Source organism: Diceros bicornis, chromosome 4, assembly GCF_020826845.1.
Source record: "Diceros bicornis minor isolate mBicDic1 chromosome 4, mDicBic1.mat.cur, whole genome shotgun sequence".
NCBI classification, from domain to species: domain Eukaryota; kingdom Metazoa; phylum Chordata; class Mammalia; order Perissodactyla; family Rhinocerotidae; genus Diceros; species Diceros bicornis.
Window position 1 is genome coordinate 18,552,306 of NC_080743.1, and position 22,268 is coordinate 18,574,573.

General features: G+C 39.8%; 2 protein-coding genes across 14 annotated transcripts in view; one reads left to right on the forward strand and one right to left on the reverse strand.

Annotated features, from left to right (window-relative positions):
• ADGRL2 (adhesion G protein-coupled receptor L2) overlaps positions 1-22,268 on the forward strand; it is a 219,603-nt gene that overhangs the window by 13,734 nt on the left and 183,601 nt on the right. For 7 of the 13 annotated variants that reach the window (XM_058538371.1, XM_058538377.1, XM_058538379.1 and 4 more), the window contains exon 1: positions 18,980-19,755. The exons of 1 other annotated variant lie outside the window; for it this stretch is intronic. The gene's annotated coding sequence lies outside the window, so the exon portion shown is untranslated. Of the gene's footprint in view, positions 1-18,017; positions 18,111-18,218; positions 18,348-18,561; positions 18,635-18,978; positions 19,756-20,695; positions 21,438-22,268 lie in introns of those variants that run through there. 5 more of the 13 variants (XM_058538372.1, XM_058538376.1, XM_058538373.1 and 2 more) reach the window with 5 other exon arrangements.
• Positions 16,168-21,187, reverse strand: LOC131400885 (serine/arginine repetitive matrix protein 3-like). The gene is made up of 4 exons (XM_058535684.1): positions 20,930-21,187; positions 20,130-20,534; positions 19,060-20,039; positions 16,168-17,633 (listed from the first exon to the last, which is right to left on the reverse strand). Exons 1-4 carry the CDS (start codon positions 21,185-21,187, stop codon positions 17,555-17,557), a joined length of 1,722 nt encoding a protein of 573 aa, XP_058391667.1. The 3' UTR covers positions 16,168-17,554.

Sequence of the window (22,268 nt, forward strand, 5' to 3'; positions counted from 1 at the left end):
ATAATGCATGCTTTATAGGGTTGCTATAATGATTAAATGAGTGAATGCATATAAATACTTTATGTATGACACCTCCTAGGTCCTCAATAAATGTTACCTACATGATAAGCCCTTTACCTATTTTATCTTTCAATTTTTGGCTGATGTCTAATGGTCTTGACTTCATTCACTCAACAAATATTTATTGAGTAGTACTTAGCACGTACAAGGCCTAGACACACAGTATGGAACAAATCAAAGACGATGCCCTCATAGAGCTTACATTCCAATACAGGAGAAAGAAAACAGGTTAAGTACGTAAAATAATGGCAGCCAGTGATTGGAAGAATGAAAATTTCAATGGTTAGAGAATTATTTTAGAAAGAGTGTTCAGGGTCCTCTCTGAAGAGGTGACATGTGAGCAGAGGTAGGAATGAACCAACAGGGAAGAAACATTAAGGAGTAAAGACGCTTTGCTTTCTCTTTTTCATGAATGAATTTTATGTCTTTAACTTTAAAAAATGGGCCTATTTCGGTATTGATCTTCTGCCTCATTTCATGCTAAGGAAATCATTTTGGGTTCTCTTTAGCACCTTTCACAAGCCCCAGCTCATTTTGTGCTTTAGTCTTGCTGGTGTTACTCTTATAGGTCTATGCTACCTTCATATATTTGTGCCTGATTATGTGTCTCTTTTACTATCTTTTGCACATGCTGTTTTAAATTCACAGCCTGCCAGGAGGTCCCTGTGCAGCACACTGGTTTCTTGAGTTTTCTCCCCATTTTCTTGCTTATTAGAATCATTTGTGTTTGCATAGGCAGAACACTGCTTAAATCAAACTCTAAGAGAGCATGGTTGATTTTCCCCAAGGTTCCAATCATTTCCATTTTACCTACTGGTTTCTGTCAGAATTGGGTCCAGAGTAGGAATTCCCCTTATTCTGCCTTCTGGGAAATGAAATTATCAGCAAGGCTGGTCAAGAAATTGTCAGCGCTTTGCTTTCCAAGGAATGAAAGTTTCTACAGATACTTCAAGACTAAAATCCCTAACACTAAGATATGTTTCTGCCCCGATAATATTGTGCTCTGTGCAAGAAAAGCTTCCTTCTGGCCAGGAAGTCTGTAACACAGTCACATAGTGCTGTCGCTTCTCTGTGCCCCACATTTTATGTTCATCTAGAGTTTTCTCCAGTGTTCCTCTACCCATAGCTTCTTGAATTTACATGTAGGTTCATAGCTTCTAACCAGCAAGGACTATGCACCTACTTTTCAATCAGCTTAGTCTAACTATAATTAAAAATAGATTGGATTAAAAGTTAAATTATTTATATAACCAAACTCTATGCCCAGGAAACCAGGAAGTTTCCCTACAGCTTAGTATTAACAAGCAGCACGAAATCGTAGAAAGCTTTGGAATAGAAGGTGGATTCTATTCCTGACCAAGCCGTAGACTAGCTTGTAGATTCATCACATGCCAGAGCTGAAGGGCCTTTAACTGAAGGATGAAAGATCTGGACCCTCTACTTTTACTGATGAGCAAATTGTGGCCTAAAAAGGTTAGTTGACTTGCCCACAGTCTCAGTTCGTTAAGGATAGTGACTGCAAGAAAAGGTTATTTTTTCCTTCGGCCAGTAAATTTCATTCCTACCATATTACCTTTGATTAATAGTCCAGACACTTACTTCCCCTGCTGTGAAATCCAAATAATAAAATCTGCCCTTCCTACCTCACAGAGTTGTGAGAAGGGAAGAAGATAGTAGGTGTGTAATAAGAGTGGTTGTGTAAGGTGGTATTATGACGATGATTTTAATGATTTAATCTGTAGGATTCTCTGGACTTTTTTTTCCTCATTGTTTAAGTGATTTGCATTTTAAATTTAAATCTGTGGCGTAATGTGCTGACTTTGTTATAGATTTACAACAAATTGCATGCGGCCTCCCACAGAAGAAACAGCCTGGGTTTTGGCATCCCTGGGACCAGGATGGCAATCCTTATTCTGTCACTCAAGGGATGCATGACAATACATCCTCTTAACTTCTCTGATTTTAGTTTTCTCATCTGTTCAAAAGCTAAATGTTTTTTTCTCTTATAGTTACAGTGAGAATTGATACAAAAAGGCTCAACATCAGTGGTCGCTTTTGTTTTATTTGAGGGTGGGTTTTTTTGCATTTTTCTGCTCCCTCAGATCATGAGCTTCTTGGTGGCAAACACTATGCATTTATCTTTGTATTCCTAGAGTCTGGCATTCAGTAGCTACACAGTATGTTTGTTGAATGAATTATTTACCAAGGTGAACAACACGGAGTGGGTCTGAGGGTGGTAGCACTTTGTAAGTCGGTGTTTTTCCAACACTACTCTGAGAAGCACAACATTGAGTGTTATGGAGGGGCTTCAGGAGCTGCCAAAAGTAGTGCTGAGGGCATAGCTGAGAGTGAACTCTTGGCTTTATTTTGCTTTAATCAGGGCAGACGGACTTGTTTCTTATTAATATATCGGGCTTCTACGTAAGATAACTTTTAGAGGAAAAAGTTTTTCAGCTAAAAGAAAGTTGAAACAAGATATGTAGGCTTTAGAGTCTCAAAGATGCATCTTCTAATACTTCTTTTACCATTAGGTACCTTAGGCAAGTTAACCTTTCTTTGTCACGATTTCCGCATTTATCATAGGACTTCAGCATTTCAGGTTGGTTATAGATGGGCAGGAAGATATCACATGCACACCTGCCATTTCCCAATGCATTTTGCCAAGAATACCCAAGTGGATTCCACCTGGATCCAGGTGGCCATTTGTATCAGGAACAGGTGCATGCAGACGCAGTGTACCTTGGCTTGGCTTTTCTCTTCCTCTGGTTCCCTATGGGCCACACACCTGCCAGGGACACTACTGCCAGCGTTGAAAAACAAAATTTTTTAAACTCAAACTTACTACTCTAGAAGAATTTATACTCATGGCCTAGACACTTCCATGTAAGAAACTGCTTACAAATATTGGGTTCTCCCAGTTCTAGAACCAAACTATCACAAGCAAGAAAACCTCCTCTAGGCAGGATGGGGAGGAGCAGGCAAGTCAGGGCCAGGGGTCCCTACATAATATCTCTGCCTTCAGCTTCCAGTGTTTCCGTCTCCCAGGAGGTTTACTTTGAAGATTACATAAAGTTAGGATAATACTAAAATATTTAGTAACGTATAAATGGTTGGGCTTGGGCACCAGTAGATCGGAACAGATGTTGGTCATAAACTACCAGCAAGCCTCGCCAGCGCATGCCAGATGAACGCCAGCACTAAAATAAAGTAACATTAATATGTCCTCACAGTATCTGACACATGGATGGTGCTTGACTAATGTGCATTCCCTGCCTCGCTCCCCCTCCCTCTTGAACAAAATCCAGTAAAAAGAAACATGGCAAATCCAAGAAGACATATCCTCAAATAACCAGAGAAATCAAGCTTATTATTTCATTAGTACAATATACTAATAAGGGGATAATTTCTAACACCAAAATTTATTCCGTGGCCTACAGTAAAATAGATATACTTAAAAAATTAATTGTAAACTATTCCCTGAATTAGAACCCAGCTGTTAACTAGTAGTATATCTTAGTTAGACCCAGTGGGGCCATTGTCTTTCTCCTCTGAGTTTATCATTTTTCCTGCTAGGATGGGTTAATTCATTAAACTTAGTTATCTTCTATCAGTTGCTTTAAGGCAATGTTTCCCAGGGGTTGGCAGCGGAAATGAGAAACACTCTACCAAAACTACCTGGGTCTTTCTCCCCACTCCCTCAAGTCCTTCTAGAGATTTTAATGCCTTCCTTACTATTAAGAATCTGCCAGAATGAGCCATTGGAAGTATGTATAGGATTCCCTAGGTAACTTAGCTTAGAAAGGAGTTAAACTAGCTTTTGGGTAGGTTTTGTTGTTGTTGTTGGAACAACAGAGGAAAGAAGGAAGGACATCTTTGCAGCAGAGGCAAAACCAGACTGTACCAACTTCAGCAGTAGAGAAGAAACAGCAGAAGGCTGGACCAGAAGTAGAGAAGGGACGAGAGGACAAGCAATTCTCCCAGCTTCACCATTTAGTCAGGGTTCTCTCAGGTCTCACCATTGGGTCATGCATTTGCTGGGCACTGGGAATCTTATATTAGCCCTTCTCTTTATGTGGCCCTTAGAAAGACTAAAGGCAAACCTGAGCCTCGCATGCATATAGGCATACATTGCCTAATATTGACTTTTCCTGCTGTTTCCTTTCCAGTCTTTATTTTCTCTTTTCCTCACCAGTCTTAGTTACTCTTATTACTTTTATATCTATTTGTTTGTAAACCTTCTTAAATCTTTTTGGAATATGAAGGGTTATAAATTAATAAATAAAAACTAGGGTTCCTAATAGAGAACTGTCTTCAATTGTACTTAGCTCTTTCAGAGTATATGTTTAACCAGATATTCTTCTAATGTTACAGATTTAAGGAAAAACTAAGTACTTTTGACTAAATAAGAATGAAAATCATAAGCTATGAACATAACTAAGAGTGATTGGATTCTTCAAATTGCTAACTTAAAATAACAATCAAAAGTACCAGTAACAACACTGGCATACACATGATAAATTTTTATGTTATCAGTATAATGCTATATACTTCAAAATGTACTTCTAAAATTCTTTGCTATAATACGACCCAATATTTGAGAATATCTCAGAATGTTCAAAATTGTTCCACAATAGCTTGTACAATTTTAGGCACTTATGTAGCAGCATTTTGAAGAATTGTCAACTGTTTTATGCTATTAATGGTACTAAAATAATAGCAAATATTTCAGGACTGACTATGTGCCAGGTACTACCTGTATTAATTCATATAACCCTCACAACAACACTAGAAAATATGTGTAATTATTATCCCTATTTTATAAACGAGGAAAGAAAGAAATAGTTAATTAAAGATGTGCTTCTATAGCTTGCTCAAGGGCACACAGACTGAAAATGGTGGAGCTGAGATCTTAACCCAGGTGGTCTGGTCCAAATTCTAAGTTTTTAGAATTCTAAGTAAAACAAATTTTAAGTTATGTTGCTTCTCTAAAAAAAATTTTTCTAAAGCATCTTAAAATTAACATTAACCAAAGTAAAGTGAGTTTATACTTTACTTTATGAGGCCCCTTTCAGATCTTTTTCAACAGATCTTTTTCAAAGTAAGGGAGAAGAAAAGGTTAATCTTCAGTATAGTTTTTATTTTTAAAAAGTAACGTCTGTAGCTTTTTTGGAAGGATATGTCAAGCTCTTTAGTGGTGGTATTTCAAAAACTTTTGCAGAGCAAAGTGATTTAAAATGGTATTGACCAAATTCTTGACTGTGCCAAATTGCAGAATTTTAAGTAAGAAGTGAACATAAATGATTTCAGCAAGGTAGAGCCTCATGGGATGCTTATTAAGCACCAAGAAAAGAAATTCCACTTCTCAACGTATGTGTTTGGTTAAGTCAAAAATAACAGTAAAAAATTTTCATACTTTTTAGTATGGACACACACTAATTGGCCATATTTATTATCCAATTTTATGAATTGAATATATCTTTTATCTTAAAATTTGGCAGGAAAAGTGAAAAGGAGAGAAGGCAAAATTTTTGAAAAATAAATACTGTGATTACTAGAAGCTCAATCTTATTTTTGTCATTTAGAAGAGCCTTGCTTAGTGAAAAAAAAAAGGAAACTTCTAATATGAAGTGGGTCCAATCATATATGCCAACATAAGTTTCTAGGTTGCACGGGAAATTTTTTGTGATGATTTTCTTTTAAATGGATCTGTCTCAACAATTGACAGATATAATTGTTCTAATAAAGTTTTAATGGTGAAGCTGCTTAGATAATTCTTTAATAAAATGGTAGGCAGGTGTTTGTGTGCTCTGAAACAAAATTAGGAAAAGAATAGTTAGTTGAAAGTTTTATAAAATTGTTAAATAGAGGAAAGCGGTATTTCAATAAGACTACTTCAATGAGCACAAAAGGTCTTTTCAGAAAGTATTTATTATCAGGATTTTTAACTGATACAAAGGATATTATGCAAACAATATAATTTGTAGGAATTTTTAAAAACCAGCAGGTTTAATATAGGTGATTCTTACTTTGCGGAGTAATTCATTATGATCATATTTTCTAGTTGGCATACTTATATAAAATACTTATATTCCATGTTTTGACCTGTCATCATACCAAAAATTTATATATGAAAATATAAAATAAAATTAGGGAGAATGATAATAATATTAATAATACTCACAAATAAGAAACATAATATAAATTTGGGATGGTAAAAATATGTTGGCCAATGAAGAGAGAGCTAAGCCTAGCTCCCAACATGTGAGAGAGAAGAAAAAAGAAGTTCCTAACTCAGATTCAGTAGATAATCTCCATTCTAGGTAAACAGTCCCTTTGAAAAGTATAATCTTAAGAAAGAATACCTTTTGAACACATCTGATACCATCAATTACTTGTAGTAACTTTTACTAAAAGCTTAGCTTGTTTGCCTTAAAACACTTTGTGTTTAGCTGTTTCTGCTATATTAGCGTGTCTTAATTACTTATTTAACTAATAAGTCTTTTAAACTATATGTATTAATCCTTAAAATGTTGTTTGTTTCCGTTTGTTTGGTTGGTTGAAAAAGACCTACTCCTCTCATTTGTCCTCCCTTGATGAACTATACTTATGGGACATTAGGTAATACAAAAATAATCAGAATCATTTGTTACTGTCAAGGGATCTTTCCATGTAAGGAAACTGAACAGCAGGAAAAGAAAGTGCAAGAGTAAACATCAGTGGAAGAGTGGTGGAAAGTGGTGTCAAGTGGGGAGAAAAAGAGAAAACTGGTAAATGTGAATATAAGTAGAGGGAGAATTAAGCCAATCAGTAAGAGTAAGGGAGCAGTGAACTTCAATATTGAGCTATGTGGTAAGTGCACAAATGAGGTGGTATCTCTGCAAATCTTTTGAACACAGTAAAGCGCTATTGCTACAATTCAATACATTTCTTCATATCTTATAATGTATATTGACAGCATTAGGCACACATTCATTCTCATATAAATTATTGACCACTGGAACTCAAAAATTAAAATGTTTACAGAAGCCAGGAAGAAAAAGTTAATGAGTGAAGTGCACTTGGGTGAAACACTTCATCCTCTTGATCTATCTTTCTATTTCCCACTTTAGAGAGATACAGGTGAAGACACATTTCACTTTCCTTTAATGCCACTGTTAAAGTAGAACACAAAACATTATCACAAATCAGGTGATTCACTGCAAAGATACTTTGCCTTGGTTTTGAGGAAGTAATAGGGAATAGTGGGGAACGTGGTGAGGCAGAGAGCGCATGTTTCCTTAAAAAGGGAAGGCCCCTCCTGCTGAATGTTGTTATGAGGTAATGTATGCCAAATGTTGCTGGATCTTTCCATTTTTTTTTTCAGAAGCTGGAAATCCATATTTTGATTGAAACTTCCTAATATTTAAAAATTGACAAATAATAGATTAAAACAAAAAACACTGTGTGACTCAGAATCTGTGGGCCAATAAATTACACTTGTGGGCTAGATTTTATACAGGCCGGTAGTTTGTGGCCTTCATTGTAGGCTATGCTAAGAGCTGGGCACATCAAGTTTAGGGAGATATTGAGGAGCTTACTGTCTGGTGGGGGAGGAGTAAATCAATAAATATAACGATGTGTAATAAGTGCTATGATAATCAATGTTCATTTTGATGATCCTTCAACACTGAAAAATTCCATGTCAGCAAAGAAAGATAAAATGATATTCAGTATGATTTTCTTAGATAGCAAAGTACTATAGTAGTATATTTCGGAAAGATTTTTTAAAAAACAGGAATGCAAACAAAAAGAAAGCATTTAAAGTGTCAGCAGAAAATCAGAACATCTTCCTTGGAAATTTTGATTAATTAATCCACTCTTTAAGATAATATTAATTAAATTTGCTGGTGATTTGGCAGGAAAAAATTGGTTAAAATGCTTTTTGGCTCTTTGAAGTAGGGTTCCAGTCTTTAACTGCTTAGTAAGTAAATCATAAATGAGCTAAGATGGAAGTATGTTACTTTTTACCATAATGTATAAAATGTCAGATGTTTTGCCTTTAAAACTAAAGTGACATGGTCCAAAATATAACCCTTGAAAAGCTTCATGTAAGTCCCATTGATTCGAATTTCTGAGGTTCCTTAGACACATTTTTATCTTGCAAGTTGTCGGGACAGGAAAAGTAGAAGGGAAAATGACTGTTTTACCCAGGTAAAACGGGACAGACAGCTAACTTTTCAATTGAATTTGAAAAGTTCAATTCTCTGAATTCAAAAACTGAAATGTGTTCAATTCCTGCCTTCCTTGAACTATTTCCCACCTTCCCAACACACACATACACAAACATTATTTTTAAATTAATTTTTTTGAAAACACTAAAATTTTCATTGTAATCACTAATTTATGCTGATATTAAACTATTTACATATGGCCTATAAAAATATTTCAATAAATTTACTAAATGGATTTGTTAATAAGTAAATTTATGTGCATGCGTTTATATGTACCCTTGTGATAAGAACATTTGCGTAAGATTTCTAGGTTATTTGACTTGTAATAGCCATATCAGCAAAGCAATGCTACAATATTTGGATAGCAAGTAGCCTTATTATTGACCTAAATAATATAATAGTATTCAGATTATAGGATTCTAATTCAATTATTCCATAAATACTTTTCAACACTCAACTACAGCTGAGGCCCTTTGCTAAACACTAAGGAGGCCTCTGTTTTTCAAAATCTGAGAGTAGGTATAGTGTTTCAAAAATTACTTTGTCTGATTGGTGAGTACCATTCTGAACAGCATAATATTACTTCTTGTATCACACAACTTGGAGGTATTTTGTGGGCCATTTACGTTTCTAGATACAAGAATATGGGCAGAGAGGGAGGTGATTCCAGAGAGGAAGTTCCAGGCATCGAACCGTCTTTGTAAAGACTGTTGTCTCCCTAAGGTTCATGATGCTATTTTGGTATATCAGAGGCCTTTAAAGGTTGCATTAGACTGCTGAGGGCTTCTCATAAGGTTTAAGTGTTGTGAGTAATGGGTATAAAATGGTATAGTGTTTAGCTAGGTTTATGGATGGTTGGATAAGTGGGAGAAGGACTGGAGAAGATAGTGGCTTCAAAGTTTAGTAAATGACACAACATAGATTGAGATTTTAACATGTATAAAATTAGGACCTCCCTGGTAAATTAAAAAGAATTTGTTGAAACACAACCTGAATGAACTCACCAAAACCTGATGTAATGGAGAGGGGAACAGTACCACAAAGGAAAAACCAGATAGATTTTCCAAAAGAAAGGTGACTAGAAGGTAAAAACTAGAAGGTAAAAAGGTTACTTGTTTTGCTCTGTGGAGGAGATACTTAAGTGAAAGCTTATTTTCCCACCTGTTGAAAAATAAAATTGATGAGAACCTGTCGCAAATTTATTCTATAACCTCACCAAAGTTGGGGGATTATTCAATCATTTTCATTATTTTTATGAGTAAAAATGCATCTTCAGGGGAGAAAAGAACAATAAGATCTATCTGAGAGAAAATTTTGTGAAGTAATAGTCTGTGAAGAAATAGTATATAGTTAAAATTACTGAATGCCATGCATATTAAGCATATTATATAAATCTTTGTCTTAGTTTTGCGTATTTGCTTATAAATTTTTGTGTATATTCTTATTTATTTTCCATGTGTATTTGCCCTTTGTTTCCACAAATGATTTATTTCTCTGGAGAGGGAGCATGTTTACCACTTTCCAGTGGCACCTAGAGCACTGAATTGAGGAGGGCAGGTTTTCTATGAGCCCTGAATAATTGCCTTTATTATCCTTACATTTTGGAACACATGTCAGCCTACAATCTCAGTAAAAATGCAAAATTAAAAATGAATATAGAAAATCATGTGCACGTTTCTCTGACATTAAACCACCCGGTTGTGCCAAATGTAGCACAAATGGCCCTCTCACAGGGGACCTATGCAAACAGTGGGCAATCAAAGAACACACTGCAACAACACCAAGTCACATTGGTAGCGTCAAGGACAATGTATTCTGATTTCTATTTTGTATTTCTTCCGTGATATTGTGCCAGAACACAAATATATAGACAGATATATACATATACATGTGCATATATATATTTTACAGAATTTAAATAATTCATTCAAATAAATTATTTAAATGATTTAAAAATTCCTTTGTCAAACAGATTAATGGAACCTTGTTATTCAAAAGATAAATCATTTTATATGAAGTGGCAAAGACTTCAAGGGCTAATAAAGGTTTTATGAGAGATAAACTTTTAATGAATTAATACTTTTGCAGGCACTGATTTTCTATACACATAAATATACACACAAATGCTTACAATGATATTTATATCCACATTTCTGACTGATTTTTAAGGAAACAGTATTCACAGTGTTTAAAATAAAGTATTTTTATAGATTTGATTTTTAGGAGCTGATGGATTATAATTCACCAAGCAGAGTAGAAGAAGGTTTAAATAATAGTGATGTAAATGTTGTTATTTGTGTAATGAGATAAAATAGACTAAGTTTTTTATGTTTATAGTTTATATAAACCCAGTAATCATTAGTCCTGAGCAATTTTATATATGTCGTTTTCTAGAGTTTGAAATGTATTTAGCACTCAAGTCTTTTTGCTGTGTAGGTCTTAATCAGAAAGATGTTTTGCTCTAGAAAATCATGGTGAACCAGTATTTGTATAACAAGATCTTAAGACCCTGGGAAAAATTTTAAGGATTTTTATGAAGCTCAATACACATTCTTCAGCTAAATTTTGGCATAGTTTCAATTTGAGACTCTAGTGAAATTCAATTGGTTTATTTTATAATTAAAAACAAGGAAATCATAGTAACAAAAATATATAATGTATAGCACTGGTGTTTATAATAGAAACATCCATAAAGAAAGAAACATGTTCTAACTTTTCTCATTACTCCAAAGGGAATTGCATCTTTAATCACACAAAGCACAACTGCTTTCTAATTTTGTTTAAAGTGTTTCAATACTTACAAAAACCAGATCCGGTTATTGTAAATCTAGAGCAAATTAGAATCATTGGCCTCTGCTCAGCTCTATGTAAGGGTTCTATGTAAATCATAAATTTAATGGCATACTAAGACACACATCTGTTTCAGTTTTGTAGAAGTTAATAATCTAACTACAGAGTATTTAAACACTTCTTTCATTAACTGGAAAATTGAGGCAAAGACAGATTTCCCTCAGTTATAAGGTGTAACATTTTACCTCCAAATTTTGATAAGCTATAAATTTACCTAAGTAGTTAAAAGTTAATTTTCTAAATATTTAATCTAGTATCTATTTTTGCCATTACATGATTTCCTCTTGTATAGAAATATTCAATACAAACAAATAAGCCAGCATTATCATCTCAAATCTATACCTGCATAAAATATTTTGATTTATATATGTCATATTTAAAATCATTTTGCAATAGGGCACTGGAGAGAAAGTAAATATTGAGTAATTATGTGAAATGTCAAAATTCATTCTTTTAAATATTATTCAGATTCCTTATTTGATTACCCATAAGTTTATTTTTAAATGATAAATGATAGTCTTCTGAGGATCCATATTATTCTAAAATAGTTCACATTCTTGGATTTCTCAATTTACATTTTATAGCTAGCATTCGTACTCAACTTTTCTCTAATTTCATTTTAACAAAATATGAATATTTTTTTCATGTAGTTGCAAGACCTCTTTCTTTGAGACATGCCACTTCATACATAGCAGTAACACAGTAATTTAATGAATTATTGTGTTTCAATTATCATTAGATAATAAACAGGAAATTAGTTTTTCTTGCAGTGTATTCTACGTTGTCTGAACAATGAAATATATGTGGTCTGAATTTGGGTCATTAATTCAGGTAGTAAGAACATAGTACTAATTAAATTGGTGTCATAAATTACATTTCCAAAATGAAGGGGGGCACTCTTTTAATGCACTAATGATCTTCTTTCCTTATATTGTAGATATGTGATTTTGGTAACCAGGATAGTTGGATAAGAGTGTGGATGGTTCAGTGCTACACGTCTCCATCACTGACACAAAACCATTCAACGAATATATTATCCAGGTGATGGTTCAGCAACTTCTTTTTAATGTGGACTAGCTGGAGAGGTTATTTATGTGTTTTTATTTTTTAACCTAAAACAAAATTTTTTCATTGAATATCGCTTAACAAAACCTTATCATTACCAAATCATTTCAGTACTCCTTTGAGATATAAATGACATTTTAGTATGATTCTAAATTTGGATGCTAATTTTAAAGAAAATGGATTCTTTTCTAAGGCACTTTTACTTATCACAAAAACATATGCCTATTACAACATTGTTTGGTCTAGGACCTAAATGATTGATTTCAGAGTGACCTTAAGAATGCATTGTAATGAGCTGCAATAAGTTGAAAACTTAATTATAAAGATTTAAATTATTCTTGAAAATAGAGATGGCAACATTCTATTATCTTATCAAGAAACTATGATGAAAGCTAGGTTTAGAAGAAAAATCTTTGCAAATTACTTTTCTAGTTTCCACATGCTCAAATTTGTTTTTATGAAAAAATACAAAACAAATCAAGGCTTTTTTAAAATAAAGCAGATAAGCAGAGTTAAAAATAACTATCATACTAATTATAGAACAAAATAATGAAAAACGTTAGTAACAGCTAATTTATATGATCAGGAGTAACCAAAGCCAAGGTCGAACACGTCACGTTACACAATTTTAGACTATAAAATATTTTCAAAACTAAAACAAAACAATTTTTGTGTTTAAAAAATATTAAGACTATATATTACAATTATTATTTTATGCTGTATCATTAAGGAAACTTTAAGGTATTCTAACATGAAAATACTAGCAGTGTGATATAATGGTATCTTTGACTCACTTTCTAAAATGCCAAGAGTTTGTTTCCTGACTCTTAAAAGCCTTTTGCAAGTTTTGCTGGACTACAAAATTTCATGAACTATGACGTGAGTAATCAAAGTCATATTCTCAGAGGCACTAAAAATTCAATTTGGACTTCTGTGAAATTGCTCTTTGGTTATCTTTGAGGGTTTAGATTCAATGGAGTGGAGTTGCCTCTACCATTAACCCATTACCTTGCTTTTGTTCTCACTCAAGCGATGCATGATGCTTTACCACGAACTGTCCATTCAAATGTCTTATATTTAAAACAAAGAGTGGTGATTTTAGGTTCCTCTTAGTTTAATTTCAACAATTTTTTTTTCCTGAGGAAGATTGGCCCTGAGCTAACATCTGCCAATCCTCCTCTTTTTGCTGAGGAAGACTGGCCCTGGGCTAACATCCATGCCCATCTTCCTCCACTTCATATAGGATGCCGCCACAGCATGGCCTGACAAGCAGTGCATCGGTGCACACCGGGGATCTGAACCTGGGAACCCCGGGTCGCAGCAGTGAAGCGTGCGCACTTAACCGCTTGCGCCACCGGCCGGCCCTCAACAATTTTTTTTAAAAATTGAAAGAAATTTCATCTGTATTTTTGACAGAGGTTTACATATATTAAAAAGGGATGGGGAGGGGCTGGCCCAACGGCTTAGCGGTTGGATGCGAGCGCTCCGCTACTGGCGGCCCGGGGTTCGGATCCTGGGCGCGCGCCGACGCAGCGCTTCTCCAGCCATGCTGAGGCCGTGTCCCACATACAGCAACTAGAAGCACGTGCAACTATGACATGCAACTATCTACTGGGGCTTTGGGGAAAAAAAGGAGGAGGATTGGCAATAGATGTTAGCTCAGAGCCGGTTCTCCTCAGCAAAAAGAGGAGGATTGGCATGGATGTTAGCTCAGGGCTGATCTTCCTCAAAAAAAAAAAAAAGGGGGGATGGAGAGGCCTATTTTTAAACTACATACTTGAATAAGAAAACATTTGGTTATGAGTATTTATGATGAACAAAATAATTATTAGAGGAAGTTACAGACAGCTTTGTATGAAGTGAGTGTTCTTATAGTTACACTTCATGGTTTGACAGAAACATTGATAGCAGAAGATCTATAAGACCCAATTATAGAAAATCCTCAAGGTACAGAGATTAACACGCACTATGGGAACAATCTATGGGAAAGAAAGACTAACTGAGTTGTGTAAGACTCAGTGGAACAACGATTATGAGGGATATCTTTTTTAATTTGCTTACTTTTGAGTATCATAATGGCAATGGTATACAAATTTTATAATCCTTTAGATACAGTTATACATATATAAACACTGCACAGAAAGAGTCATGCTACTAGGTGTATTGGTGGATTTTTTTAAGTATTAATTACAAAATAATACATATTTAATAACGTAATTATACACTTCTAAATAATGTCATTAAGCACAGTACATCATAATCATATTTATACTATAGTTTAAACTGTCATTACTTTTGGAGACTGTATCTCTCCATTTTAGATAAGGTTTGGCCTTCTTGGACAAAGATTTACTCAGCCTGGAGAGAGCACGGAGAATAGTTAGAAACTTACTGGCTTTGCCAAATGCTTTCATATGTTTCTGCTCTCATGGAAAATGAGTTTTGATTTCTTTTCAGCCTACATGCGTGGTGAAGCTAAAATGAAAAACAAAGCTAGCAACTCTCAACCAGTTCTACTTACGTTTGGTATTCACATATTGCTTTGATCTGCTCTAGAGCTTTGAAATATGTCTTTTCTAGAGTAGGGAAAACTAGTTTCAGCACTAAGCATCGTTGAACAGTAATAAAGAAGAAAAGCGAACTGATTAAGTTTAGGATGAAATCTGGCTAATTTTACCTCTATTTCTGTATTAGAAACTAGATCAGTTTCACATGTTTTTCGTTTATTTGTTTGCTTTATTTTACAACTCTCACAGAGTTCTCATCACAGGCAAAATGTGCTCCCCATAATGAATACAAACTACCCTCATTGATAGATCTTTACATCTGCGAAGCTCAAACTTCACACAATCTTTAGCTCACTATCAAGTCCCCAATCTGCTCCCCACCCCACCCCCATGTAGCCCCTTTTTGAACTGGCTTATCTATATCCAAGTTTGCCAGAGTGGGGCAGTGACAAAGTGACTCACGTGCTCTACTGGCTTTTACTAATCACAGTATTTTGCAACCATGCCCATTTTCATATGTCTTCAGGTTCTTTAATTTGGTACCCAAACTATTGTTCTTCACACTTGTATTTTGACAAGTACCTCATCACTTGCCTCTAAACAAAGATGCTCGGATGGTAAATAGCTTTAAAAATTAGCATAATTTCTGTGTCAGAAATATGTGAACTCATTGAATAAAACAATCTTTAGTTTCTTAAAGTTGCTTAAATTAAAAACATGAGTTTCTACAGTTGGAAAAAACATGTATGGTTAAAATGTTTGAAGCCCATCAATCTCTCTAACCACATAAGCTAATGAGTTCCTTCTGTTTTCTTTGAATGAAATCACCATGAGTGGTTAGATGTTGATTTAACATAAAACAAATGGAAATGGGTGTTTCCTTTGTCCTTTGTAGAATTTATTTTTAAAAACAATTAGCAAGCATTATGAATAAGTCAATGATTTTGCCATTACTTAAATAATAATATAGATTGAGTAGTTAAATTGATTGGATTGCAGAGAATGCATAATATACTCCAACTCCCCTTAACTTGCTAACATCTGCAGACATTATTAAGCTTCTCATTTCATTTTTTTTCTACCACAACACCTGTATTGTTATAAATTATGTTTGGAATTGTCATGAAGTGTCAGGCAAATTATGCTTTCTGGATGTGTGTGTGTCATTTAAGCGTTCCTTTGCAATGGCAGGTTTGTGGCTAACAGCTTAATCTTGACTATATCAGTGCAATTAAAAGCTCTGTTTCAAGTCTTTGTGGATACAAAGAAGGTTGACACATTATTATGTGTAAAGTGCAAGGAAATAGTAAACATTCTTTAATATTTAAAACATTATTCTAGAGAAGGAATACACTTAGATGTAATTTTAAAAACATAGCAAGCTTATTATATTCTTAGGAAAAAAGTGTTGAATCCTTTGAACTCTGTAAAATACATATCCTATTGAATTAAAACTAAAAACCTGTATGAGACATTTTCCACTCCCTATAGTTTTAACCCCCTTCTGGCAACTTCTTCCCCCTCCCGTGCATCCTCCTTTTTTTGTGATGTAGTCTCTTTAGGAACATAGTGGAGGGTGACTCACTCATGTCCTGAGCATCAAAGAAATGTCAGACGTATGAAATGCAGACAGTGGGTTCCTCCATAGATTCTTTCTGAGAGAGTTAAATAAATAAGCAAATGAGCCAACATATGGCCAGCTTAATTCAGGCAAAAATTTCTATTGATGACTTACTAAGCTTGCTAAATAAAAACTTCAGCCCAAGTTTTGCCTCCCAAAAGAAAATAGGATTAGACAAATCTATGCACTCATTGGGGCTTCTGGTGAATCCTGCCCAGATGAGTGAAAAACCTTCAAAGATGAACAAAAGAAAGGGCTAAAATTTTTCAGTGAATGCAAATTATTATTAGTTTGACATATTTTGGTTTACAATCCTGGATAAAATAATTTTAAATTCCAAAAGAGACTATGATATAAATGAGCTTTGAAATCTGAGAATTCTATAATTCCGCCTTCGTTTCAACTACTTTAAAGTAGCCTGATTTAATTTTCCTGGATAGAGCTGTTGTACATATAAATTTCAACAGATGTAAAAACTTAAGTATGTAATAAGGTTTCACACCAGCTCTGCACAAGTGTGTTTTTTTCAGACTAGTTTATATCCTGCATTGATAATATTTGAATTATGTTATCTAAGAAATTCCAAACGGATGTGTGTACGTAGATTAAAGCACAAATGTTCTAAGTGGTTCCTCTTATCTTTCGGAATGGTGAGAGTATTAAAACATCAATACATTAAGTTAAAGAAATTTGATCAAGTATTCTTGTTTTAATTTGAGAATTATAATGAACCAACCAAAAGACCATGTTTCAGTTATTTGCACATTTACTTTTAACTTATTTCTTACAAGTCGAGAACAAACTTGAGCAATAGCTGGATTTACTTTAGTACTACAAATATCTGGCTTTGTGACAAAAAACTCATAGGTATTTAGAGTCTTCATGTCTTTTGCTCAATCTGCTGTTGACATTTTAATAACATTGTTGTTTGAAATGATTTCTGAAGTATGATGACTGCAACATACCCGCAGCAACAGAAAGTACATATTGTTTCTGAAAGCAAAGAAGCTCAAGTTTCATCCTATTTTCTAGAGGTTTTAAATCTTGGAGAGTCAGTTTTTCTTGAAAACCAACGCAAACATGCTTCTTTAATTGATGGCTGCATTCATGAGTAAAATCAGTGATTTAGAAACGCCACTGAAAACTTCGCCACTTTCAGCTCAGAAATTTCGTAATTAAAAAAAAATCCAGGTTTGATTTTCCTCGTATGCAGAGGACACTTAACTGGCTTTTAAACATTTTCAAGCATGATCTGCCTCGCCGTGGTCTGTTCTCTTTAGCTGGGGTCCGTCGTGGGCGCTGCCTGGCTGTTTGCTGACACTGCCAACAGAGAGGTGCAAGGAAGCGTGGTCAGAGGACAAGAGCAAAAGCAGTTTCAATGTAAGGAAATGAGGGAAACAGACCTAACAGCACGATGAATGCACTTGCGAGTAAAGAGCCTTGTAGTCTCCTTTCCTTCCTTTGCTTATCCTGGTGGGTTTAATCAAAAACAAACAAAACGCTCTTGTGAAATATAGTCAATAAAGTCAAAGTTTGGCTAGCTCTCTGTGACTACAAAGCAAAAGTCATCGCAATTTTAAAAAATGTAACTTTCTTTAACGAGCGCGCCGGAAATCTCAGGTATCAAAGACGCATTAACCCTGGAGCGTCCCCGGCGCGCCGCAGCCGGACGGAGGCAGCCGTGGCGAACAGACGTTCTTTCTCCTCCGAGCCGTCACACAAAAGGAGGGCTGCGGAAACTAAAAGTTTCGGGGCCTCCAGCTCGCGGCGTGGAGAAAAGAGAAACCTGGAGACGGGGTGGGTAAAAGACGCATCCTGGGCGCCTCTCCGAAGTGCTGGCAAGGAGCAAGCTCCTGGGCCTGGAGGGGAGAGGGGAGTGGGCCCCGAGCCGCCGGCCGGCGCGCCGCGCTCCGCCGCGGTCTCCCAAATACCCTTCACCCCGTTCCAGAAATAAAATAAATGTTTTTAAAGCGCGTGTGTGTGCACAAGATGGAGAGCGCGCGCCGGCGGAGCGCGCGGAGGACCGAGCGCGCAGTGAGTGGAGTTTGCGGGGGGTTGGGGGTAGGGGTTGGAAGGATGGGTTGATGGGGGGGGTAGGCTGGACGCAGAGCCCCCGGGGTTGGGGCGGGGGCGAGCGGACGGGGTGAGAGGGGAGGGGCGCCAGCCGCCGCAGGCCGCCTCCCGGGCGCGTTCCGCGGCCGGGTGCGCGCGTCCCTCGCCGCCGCCGCCTGGACAGCCCTGGGGCCGCCCCGCCGGCGGAGCCGGGGCCGGCCTGTCCTCGGGCGGCTGCTGGGCTGCCGCCGCCCGAACAGCTCGAGCCCGTAAGTGTCCCCTTTCGCTCCCCTCCCCCCCGGCTCGGGCGCACTGCCGCCGCAGCTGCTCAAATGGAGTGGAAAATGGCCATTGGGCGGCAATGAGTTATAGATTATCTGCTCCGCGTTTTGTACTTAGCTGCCTGTAATCTTCTTTTGAGTTTGCCTGAGCCCCTGGCTGGAAAAATCAGGGGGGGAGAGATTTGTCCTTTGCCGCTGTACACGCTAATATGTTGATATGATTAGCCGGCCTCGGGGGGGTGGGGAGGTGGGGATTTGGGGAGGAGGAGGAGGCTGGAGGTGACTCCAGTTCAGACCTCGCCGCGAGTCTGTGTCAGGACTTCGCATTCCCCGGTCTCTCTCCCTCTCTCTCGCTCTCCCTCTCTCTCCGCTCACACACACGCAGAGGTGCCGGGGCGAAAGCGGGAGCTTACCGGAGAATTCCTTGGGATTGTTGGGGGGCATCTCCCCGCCGCTGCTGTGCGTGGCGTGGCTCTTCCCTGCACCTCCCTGCTGCCCGAGCCCGAGTCCTCGCCGTCAGCCTTTCGTGGGGCAGAGACCGCCGCTCAGCCTCGGCCCGGAGCCCCGCAATGTGAGGAGGGGCCGCCGCGCTCTCCCGCCCCGGGCCGCAGGGTCGGCGCGCACGGCGGGCCGAGGGGCTTCGCCGGACACACTGAGTTGGCGTCGCGCCGCCGCGCGCCCCTCCCGCGGCCGCCGCTCCGAGGGGACTCCCAAGTCTGCGCACCTCTGTCGGGCTCCTGCCCCCGCCACCCCTTTCGCTCTGATCCCCGAATTGCTGGTTTTGCGAAGGGAGAGTGCGGTCCGGGGGTGTGTGCGCGCGTGGCAAAGACCCCTCTGGCGGAGCGGCGTGCGGGACACTGCGGGAAAATGTTGACCTAACCCCAGGAGCCGCCCGGCGCTGGCTGCTTGGCTGGAGGAGGCGGCGGCGGCGGCCGAGCAGGAGGACGCGCCGAGCCGCGGCGCTGCCTCCCGCGCGGACTCGGCGGCCGGAGACCCGCTCGCAGCCGGCCTCGGCCCTCGCCGGCCGGGGTCGCCGCTGGGCTCCGCGCCTCTCCCCGCGCGGCCCCCGCGCCAGACGGCCCGCCCCCGGGGCGCTCTCGCCGAGCGAGGTAAGAGCCGCAGGAGCGAACAATGTGCCTCTGTGCCGGGCCCCGGAGACCTGTTTGCTTGGCGCCTCCTGCCCGGCGGTGGGTGCTGGGGGTGGCGGGGGGCTGCGGGTGAGTTGGGCCGGGCTGTTTGTTTCTGTTCGGCGGGCCGGGGGGGGACCCGCGCTTCTCGGGCTGCGCCCCCTCTCCCCACCTCCCCTCTGCAGAAATCGATCCGCAGAACTCGCACTTCCGTCCCCCCGCTGCTCCTTTGCTCGGGAGTGTTGGAACGCTCTGGAGGCGGCAGTCTAGTGGCAGGGGTGCCGGGGAGGGGGCAGTCGGATGGGGTTATGCGTTTTTAGATTTTCTGGAAGCTTGGGTCGGGAGGTGCGGCTCGCCCTTCCGCAGCCCGCTTGGGGAGGGGCTGCTCTGCTCGGGGTGCGGGGCCCGAGGCCGGGCGGGGAGCGCGTCCCTGTCCCCCAGCGCGCCGCCGGCAGAGCCGTCCCGGGCTGTAAGTGGAGCGGCGAGGCCGAGCGCTGGAACGAGTTCAGGGGGAGTGGACGGTGGGGGAGGGCTGGGCGAGTTGCTGCGGGGTGTTGTTCCTTCTTGTCGGTGGTGAGGCGGTGTGGAGAGGCGAGGATGACAGCAAAGCGCAGCCAGATGTGGCGGGGCCGGCGCTGGGGCTGGCAACGATTAGGGGCGGCCCGGCGGGGCGGGCGGGTGGCGGGGCCGGGGCCCGGCAGGCCCTGGGGAGGGCAGGCTCCCGGGCCGCAGTGAGAGGGCAGCAGCGGGCCGCGCTGGGCCTGAGACAGAAGTTAGGGGTGTGGGCTCCTGGGGAGGCTGTGGGGCTGGGAGCCGCAGAAGCCGGATTTGCAGGATGGGGTGCCGGGAGGGGAGAAAAGGCGTGGGAGGAGCGCGAGGACAGGGGAGACCCCGGACTCTCCGAGCGTGGGCTCGGTGATTGGCTGGGGCGCCGCGACCCTCTGGCGGAGAGGCGAGGGCGAGTGAAGCGACAAAAGCGCCCCAGCAGTGGGAGGCACGCTTGCAAGACTCCTTCGCTTGGGATCAGTAAAGTTTGTTCATTTCGCCTAACTCTGGGGCTTGGGTTAGGGGGAAATCGCTGGAAGCTTTGCTTATACCCAAGTGTCGCTGAGCGGAGGCTAAGGAACGTATGAGTTTCATCTATTTTTTATCTTACGTTCACTCTGTCCTCTAAAAGCAGCGTTGGAGGGACAAGTCCTGCGGTGTTCGTCTTCTTTCCCCATCTTCTCTGGACTCCTCCCCCCTCATCCTTTCCCCCTTCTCTGGCCCCCTCATTCCCTTCTTCCTGATGCAAATTGTGTAGTCTCGGATTCAGACCGAGGAAATGTTTTCCTCCTGTTTCTTGAAAGGTGTCAGGCTGCTTAGCACCTTCTCCAAGCAGCCTGGGAGCGTCTGAGCCGCAGCCACCCACCATATGGTTCCCGTTACAAAGGCCAAGTTCTAAGGCGCACTCCTCTTCGCCCCCGCCCCCAGTGCTTCAATTTTCTTCTGCATTCTTTACCGTATGTGTGCTTCTCCTCTCTTCCCCTTTCCAGACGCGTAGATTTAACGGACGTGGTTGGTCCATTCATTTCCCTGTCCGTGTTTGCGTCTGGAACGGGCCCCACCGAGTTTGTTCTTTGCTCTACTCGAGTTGCACAATGAGGAAAAGTCACATCCGTTTGGTAAATAATTGCCTGTTGGGATGTCTCTTACTAAATCATGTTTGATCTTGGGCAAACCTTAAAAGATGGGGACTAAGGAGGCATTATGCGTCCATAGCAGCAAAAGAGAATGGTTTGTGTGATGTCTTTGGCAACAGTCCAAGTTGTGATGGGACTCTTTTGACCTAGGTAAAAGGTAGCTTTGTAATTTTAAATTTAGTGTCTTTATAATACTCGAGAAACCCTTTCTAAGAAAATCTACTTCTGTTCAGGTGTGTCAAGGAACTTTTTGTTGTCCCTCCCTCCACCCTCCAGTAAATTTATGCACGATGGAGAGAATACTGCAGAACAAATGTTCTGTTGTTTAGTTTCTTCAGACATTCCGATTCTCTCCTTTTGTTGCTTGCCTCTAAAAGAGGTGCCATTTCACATCATTCTGCACAAATTGTTTGAATTAATGCAAGTGTGAATTCTTACCGTTTGAAGGGGACTATTAGCATATCAAAGGTTTCTTAGCCTCAGCTCAATTGAGAAAACTTCAGCCTGTCTTCCATTTGCGTCCAAGCGGAGGCCCAAAGGGCAATCAGAATTGTAAAGGGTAAAAATAGGGAGGTGGATTCAGGCTGTGTTTCTGAACTTTTACTGTTTTGTAATTATGTGAGTGAAAAACATAGTCTATTGCTGTGGAGCCCTTGCAAATGGCAAGACAATTATTTTCTATTGATAAATGGTTTGTTCCTAGAAAAAGGGTGACCTTTTATTTTATGACAGTCACTGTTGCCTGTCTTTTGGGGTCCCTTCTGTGGAAGAGAGAAAGCTTTTCCTTCTAAGTTAATGCTTTTCTAGGGCCTG

Coding starts and splice junctions, on each gene's coding strand:
- LOC131400885 (XM_058535684.1), bottom strand. CDS start 21,187: ATGGTGGGTGGCTGCGGCTCAGACGCTCCCAGGCTGCTTGGAGAAGGT. Junction 20,040..20,129: donor CCCAAGCGGGCTGCGGAAGG/GCGAGCCGCACC, acceptor CCCTGCCACTAG/ACTGCCGCCTCCAGAGCGTT. Junction 17,634..19,059: donor CAATCCCAAGGAATTCTCCG/GTAAGCTCCCGC, acceptor CTCTGTTGGCAG/TGTCAGCAAACAGCCAGGCA.